Raw genomic sequence first — 7110 nt, forward strand, 5'->3', positions numbered from 1 at the left:
ACAATGCCTGCTGAGGGAAAACCAGCATGGTTTCCGCAAAGGGAAGTCCTGCCTCACCAACCTTTTGGAGTTCTTTGAGAAAGTGAATAAGCATGTAGACAACAGTGACCCAGTAGACATTATATACCTGGTGTCAAGGAGTCCAACGCCAGACCCTGTGGGTTCCCAGGGTCTAGGCTGAGAGAGCATGACTGACCCAAGGTCACCCAGCGAGCTTCCATGGGGGCAAGTACGGATTCAAACCTGGGTCTCCCAGGTCCTAGTCCAACACTCTTAACCACTACACCACACTGGCTCATATTATTGCTAGCAAGAACTTCAGTGGTTCCTTCTGCAGGCGCACTTGTGAATTATTTTTCTGTTCTCAGCAGATGCTCACACAAGGCAAAGATTTCCTAAATACTATATTGGTTTTCTTAAAAGCAATATTTTTAACTTATTTATTTCGAAAGCTGATTATGCAGCTTTTTTGTCACACAAACACTCAGAATAATGATAAAACACTGATGAAATCCGGGAATGCAGTCCAAAGGAGATCTCCCGTCCTGCCTTTCTTCTGTCCCATCCACGCTCCATCCACAACCTCAATGCCAGGAGAAGAGTCCTCTGGGTCCTGGAGAGACACCGTTCTCAAGAGATAACACATTTTCTCTTACTCCTTCCTGAATTACTGATCCGGTTATTCAGATTTGCAATCTCAGACTGAAGTCTTCCCACTTCCCGCTGGTATCCTTCTTGCAACAGCCGGCTCTGCTCCTGTGGACGGGAGGAAGCAGAACAAAGTCAGTGCTGATTGCCACCTATATATCTCTGGCCAGTTTCTTCATACCCTCCCATGCATCTGACGAAGAGAGCTGTGTTTCTCAAAAAGCTTCTGCTACAATGAAGTTTGTTAGTCTTAAAGGTGCCACTTCGGCTTTTTACTATCATACAGCAACAGACTAACGCGGCTAACTCCTCTGGCTCCGTGTCAGAAAATGAACTTCAAAAACTGAATCTGGGCTAAGGACAGAGTCCGTTACGTTGTATTTCCCCCCCCCCAACACACAAGAGGGCAGATTACGTTCTTAATTTTATCCTCACAACAACCCTGTGAGATAGGCAGGCTAGGCTGAGAGACAGTGACTGGCCCAAGGTCACCCTGGGAGTGACACGGGCAAGCTAGGGTTGCCAAGTCAGAAACGAGCCGCAGCGGGGGACTCCTGGCTGGTGGCTGGAGCGCGTGCGCCGCATCCATGTCAACCGGAAGTGACGCGGGTACGCCGGGCACACTGGGGGCGGGGCCATGACCATCCGAGGGAAACGGGCCTCTAGGGCGGGGCTCCCCCGCCCCCCGGGGGGACTTGGCAAGCCTAGGGCAAGCAGGGATTCCTACCTGGCTGTCCTGAGTCCAATACTCTAACCCGGGGGGGTCCCCAGCTTTTTTGAGTCTGCAGGCACCTTTGGCGTTCTGACACAGTGCGATGGGCACAGCCACAAAATGGCCACCACAGGAGACAGAGCCACCCCACAAAATGGCCGCCACATCTTATCTGTAGTCACACAGTGAATATCCTTGTGCTGGGTGGCAGCCACTTTCAAAGCAGTATTTTTATTTTATTTTTTTAAACACCACATAGCCAATCAAATCTCCAATGGCCCACAGCAAACCTTGCTCGGCAAAAGCCCCACCTGGCCACTTGCTGGGCCCCAGGAAAGGTGTTGATGGGCACCATCAGCTCTAACCACTCCGCAAACTGGCTCTCTTTCCTTCTTTTAGAGGTTTTCCATTTCTCTGCTGTGTTGCCCCTTGTCATGATCCTGGGCCTATAGCAGTACGGCCTACAGGCTCCAGGGAGACCTAGTGGCTCCAGGGAAGCCTGCATTGGAGTAGCTATCAGGGCCTACTGTTAGATCGCCGCTAACAAAGATCCGGAGAGTGAGTTCAACAAAAGTGATCAGCTTTATTGTAGGTACGAACAAGCACTTGAAAGAAGTCATAACCAGAACAACTTAACATTGGGAGCTAGGCTCCTTTTAAACATTCCCGGGCTAACATAGCCACGCCTATTTACAATAAACAACCAATGAGGTTGCGCAGATAACGTCCAATGAAAGTCCTTCCCTCGCAGGGAATTGGTACAGTTATGATTGGTCGCTGTTGTGGAGTGACCAATAGCAAGTTGGCTCGGAGGAGCCTTCCTCTGGCTCGAGCTTAACATGGAGAGCTAATGCGGCGATTCAAGTAAGCCTTTTCGAATACACCACACCTACATTTCCCAGGTCACCCTCTGGACCCTGTGATTGGGTAACAGGGAATTTTGGAGGGAAAACTACACCAGCAGGGGAGCAGAGGGTGGGGCCTGGGAAGAAGGAATAAAAGGCCTGGCCCAAAGTTGGAGGGTGTTCTCTCTCTCAGGGAGCCAGGCTGGTGAGGCAGAAAGAGGGTTCCTTCATCCAAAGAGGGTGAGTCAGTCTAAGACCAGGTACCTAGGGAAGGCTAGGACCATACAGTCAGATGCATTAGGATTTATTATTTTACTGATTTACCTACTTTTACTGTGCTCATTTTTCCTACATGTTTTAAACTACAGCCATCTCTTTAATTAAACTAGTTACTCTGCCTGGGTCCTCAGCCCGTGTTCCCTCTAAGCTGTGTTAGTGTGAGCCAGCTCAGTTTCTTAGCCTCCGGCTCACACATTCTTGTCTTAGCTCAGGAAGGATGGCTCCAGAGCAAACTAATTTATGCAGCAGCCACATTGCTCACTCACAACTTTAATGCCAGCAGCTCACAAAGTAGAATTTTTGCTCACAAGACTCCACAGCTTAGAGGGAGCACTGGTCCTCACACCTCATTTGGTCACGTATAAAGGGAAACCTACTGGAAAAGTACTGTATAAAGGGGTAGGGTGGATGCTTTGGACCCTCCTGAAGAGACCCATACCAGAGTGGTGGCAGCCCTTAAAAGAACCTTGCTAGCCGCTGTCTGCGACACTCGTTATCCCACCATTTTTCATCTGCATACCTTAATAAACATTTCAAACAAACATGAGCTCAATCTGGCTACTTGCAGCTGACTGACTGACTGACTGACTGACTGAAGCCAATGATAAAACTTGTACAATTTTTTATCCACATTTTGTAACTGGGAGAAAAAATCCTGATGCAAACAGGTTCTGAACATTCTAGTCCAGGGAAGGGTGTGTCTAGGGGTCATTTCCTGCAGGAGTGCACAGGAGCGGAGCTCCAGCAGTAAAGAGCCCAGGGGGCGGGCAAATGCAACAAGCCCCACCCCTGCTCCCAGCAGCCCCAGGTCATGAGGAGCAAGAAGCCTCTTTCTCTCTCTCTCTTTCTTTCTTCACAGATCTATGCATTTCCCCCATAGCTATAAATCCAAAACAGTCCAGTGGCACATCTAAGACCAAGTTTTATTCAGGTACAAGCGCTCCCTCTGCGAGGACAGATCTGCATGTCCCCCCCCCCCTCCAAATAGCTAGCAATCCAAAAGAGTCCAGCGGAGCCTGAGTGGTGAGTGTTGCCTTCTGACACACTTCCATATGCAAATAAGTTATGCTAATGAGTTATGCTAATGAGCTCCTGCACCTCTTTTTCTACGAAATGACCCCTGGGTGTGTCCATGGCATACAGTAAGTCCTAACAATGGAATGTGGCTCAAAAAATGATGGTCACAGTCACAGAACAGACCGCAAAAAGAAGAAAGAAACTGTGAGGTAACTGTGCTTGTCTTGTATATTTGTATAATTTTCTGCACACATTTTTGTACAATTTTGTGATTATTATTGAAATATTATCTAGCGCATTATTATTGAAATATTATCTAGTGCAGTTACCTCACAGTTTCTTCTTTTTGCGGTCTATACAGTAAGTCCTTTACAGGATCCCTGACATTTCTCTTTACAGATCTCAAGGAGCTCCTGGGTGAGCAAGACTATTGCCCGTCTGGAACCCTGAAGAGCTGCTACCAGCCAGGGTAACAGATGTGGAGCTAGACAGACCAACAGCCAGACTCAGTATAAAGAAGCTTCGCAAGACACAAAAGCCACTTATTCATGAGCCACGTTTCCTGATCCGGGTCCTCCGGACAGAGCAGCATACATTCAGAGGCAAGGGATGACTGTTACCTGGAGCTTGTGGTTCAGCACCCTCTCATGTTCCCTCTGCTGCCTCCTATGGTCCTCCTCCATCTTGGCCTCGAGCTGTGCTTTGTGCGCCCTGAAACTCCGTTCGTTTTCTTCAGCCATCCTCTGGGTCTGTTCTCTCAGCTGTCGCTGTAGCTCAGCTTCCCGCTGAGAGGCCGCAGCCCGGGCCTTTTCCGCTGCAGGGGGGAAACCAAAACAAAATGGGAACTGTATATCCACCCTCACCTGGGTGGTCCAGGCTAGCCTGATGTTGTCAGATCTTGGAAGCTAAGCAGGGTCGGCCCTGGTCAGTATTTAGATGGGAGACCCCTCAGGGGTTGCTATGAAGAGGAAGGCAATGTCAAACCACCTCAGAACGCCTCTTGCCTTGAAAACCCTATGAGGCATTTCAATCACTCTCTGTGGGAAGAGGAGGAAGAAAAAGAAGACCTCACCCTTCACATTCAGATTCAGTGGGACTTCCCCGCAAACATGTACAGAGTTGGGCTGCAGAGCTACGACCTCCTGGGGTATCAGAGACTAGACAAACACAACCGCCTGTCAAAGAAACAGGTTTTCAAGGCACTGGAAGCCCTACGAACCTTCAATCTCCTTCTGCCGGTCTGTGAGATTCCGGTCAGCCTGCAGAATGGACTGGGCTGCTGTCTCCTTGGATTTCAGGAAGTCCTGCAGGGCTATCGAAGCCTTGAGTGAAACAGGGAGAGAGCGAGATGGTTTGTTTGAGTTTGCAATTCTCTTCCACGCAAGGGAGGCTCTGTAAATGAGTGCACATTCTCAGATTCAGCTGTGCGGTTCACCCAAGCAGTGGTGAACAACAGGAATCCAGGCCTACTCACCATTAGTCCTTTCTGAGGTGTCTGGTGATACCTCTCCACTGTTTTCCTCTGGTCCTCCAGAAAACATTGGTAGCCACCTGGTACTGCGTAGCGTCCGTTACAGATCTTCTCCTCCAGATCCTGGAACAGCTCCAAGAGCACGGCCTGGCAGCGATCCAAGGACGCCTGCTCATTATGGCTGCAGATTTCCTCGAGCTTGGTTTGGATCTGGTTCTAGGGGTGGAAGGGAAGAAAAAACACATAGTAGACGCTCTCTGATGAAGGAAGGATACTACATCCAGCACCGTGCCTTTCTCTTCCTCACATGGATTTCTACTGTTAGGTTAAATTCTCCTGCTCATATCCTTCAAACAGAGGGTATCACAAGGTACATCCATCAGGAAAGTTAGTGGGTTTTTTAATAAGACACGTTTCTGGAATAGAACCCAGAAGTGAAGCCTGACTCAGGAAACTGAGTTAGAGATGCAGGTCTGAACTGCATTAGCTGGTTCTGTTATTCCCACCCTGGGGAAAATAACAGCAAAGGCCTACTCAAGGAGCCTGTTCAGCAACCAGTTTCCTTGGTCGGCCATTCTGAGACATAATACACATGCCCTATCCCCTAAAAAACCCTTTCCAGTGTGAGAATTAATGGGGCAGCCTAGAAGAACAAGGAGACCTCTGCCAGAGCCATCAGCAACCTACCAGTATGACCCACTCAATTAATGGCTGGTCTACCTGTCCTATGCACCAGACTCTTCTGCATTCTCAGTTTCCTCACCTGTGTGTCCCAAGTGCTTTGTTCCCCCCCTCTTTTCTGTATCTATTTTACTCCCTCTAGTGGTCGATTCGATATTACATTGTTGTATGTCCGACAAGAAGCCCTGCAGTTTAAATCTGCAGGGAGATATGCCAGACATACAGTGATGCAATATCAAATCAACCACTAGAGGGAGCATAATGTGCAGAAAAGAAAAAAATAAGGCAACAGGGACACACACACATCGAAAATGAGAATGCGGAAGAGCCCACTGTGGTGGTCTCTGCTGCCACACTTGTCAATCAGATCCTGAACTTGGGTAAAATTGTTGGGGAAAGTACCTGTTTTCTCCAGTCTCTCTCTCTCTAAACCATTCCTCTTAATTTGGACATGAATAGAAACAAACTTTTATAGCTTCTGGGTGGGATTGGGTGTTTCTTTTTTTTAAAACGTACACTCTCCGCACGCATGGGGCACAAAAGCGCAATGTGCTGGTATGTGCTGTGCATGATCCAGAGAATCTGCACCAGAATCACAGGGGTTTTGTTACACGTGTATCACGTGTGTCAGCATGAAAAAGGTTAACTGAATGTTCAGGGGCAGCCCCGTAGCCCGAACTTCACAGAACTCCAGGACAGAGAACGGGCAATGCTGGCATCCCCAACCACAGCCACTGGCCACAAGGGCTCTTCCCTGTGCTGGGTTGCTCTGACAGAGGGCCAGGGGAGTGGACAAACAAAATCCAGGCAGGAAAAACAGTTCGGCACATCTCCAGGCTTGACAGGGCTCTGCCTAAAAATGGCAGGGAGGCCATCTGAGAGTAGGGGCCATGGGATGCTAGGCCAACTCAGCTGGGCAGGGCAAACCCTCCAATGAGGGAAGGAACCAGAACAGGCAGGCCAGTAAAGCTAAAGTTTCCCTTGCTCGAAAGCCAGTCGAGTCCGACTCTAGGGTTGTGGTGCTCATCTCCGTTTCAAAGCCGAAGAGCCAGCGCTGTCTGAAGATGTTTCCGTGGTCATGTGGCCGGCATGACTAAACACCAAGGCGCACGGAACGCTGTGACCTTCCCACCGAAGTGGTACCTATTTATCTACTTGCAGTTTCTTGCTTTCGAACTGCTAGGTTGGCAGGAGCTGGAAGTAGAGACGGGAGCTCACTCCGTCATGCGGCACACTCGGGTCTCGAACTGCTGAACTACCGACCTTCCACAGCCTGCAGTTCAGCGTCTTAACCACTTGAGTCACCGCAGCTTTGGCAGGCCGGACTGGCCATAATAAAAGCCATGCCTGACTAGAAGCCATGCCTTCTCTTTGCTTCCTGTGAGTGGGGGAGGAAGCTAATCCCACAGAAAGCTGGGACAGATGAGTGGGTGGGCCAAGCCAATAGGGACCTGCTT

At 49.3% G+C, this 7110-nt stretch overlaps 1 protein-coding gene across 1 annotated transcript in view; it reads right to left on the reverse strand.

The window, feature by feature from the left end:
* Positions 1–306: 306 nt before the first annotated feature.
* LOC107108856 (guanylate-binding protein 1-like) overlaps positions 307–7110 on the reverse strand; it is a 25891-nt gene continuing 19087 nt past the window's right edge. The window contains exons 16-20 of the mRNA XM_015409380.1: positions 6170–6235; positions 4976–5188; positions 4721–4823; positions 4122–4315; positions 307–756 (exon numbers count right to left, since the gene is read on the reverse strand). Coding sequence (XP_015264866.1) covers positions 631–756; positions 4122–4315; positions 4721–4823; positions 4976–5188; positions 6170–6235 — 702 coding nt within the window. The 3' untranslated portion in view covers positions 307–630. The remainder of the gene's footprint in view (positions 757–4121; positions 4316–4720; positions 4824–4975; positions 5189–6169; positions 6236–7110) is intronic.

Source organism: Gekko japonicus, unplaced genomic scaffold, assembly GCF_001447785.1.
Source record: "Gekko japonicus isolate JY-2015 unplaced genomic scaffold, Gekko_japonicus_V1.1 scaffold745, whole genome shotgun sequence".
Taxonomy (NCBI): domain Eukaryota; kingdom Metazoa; phylum Chordata; class Lepidosauria; order Squamata; family Gekkonidae; genus Gekko; species Gekko japonicus.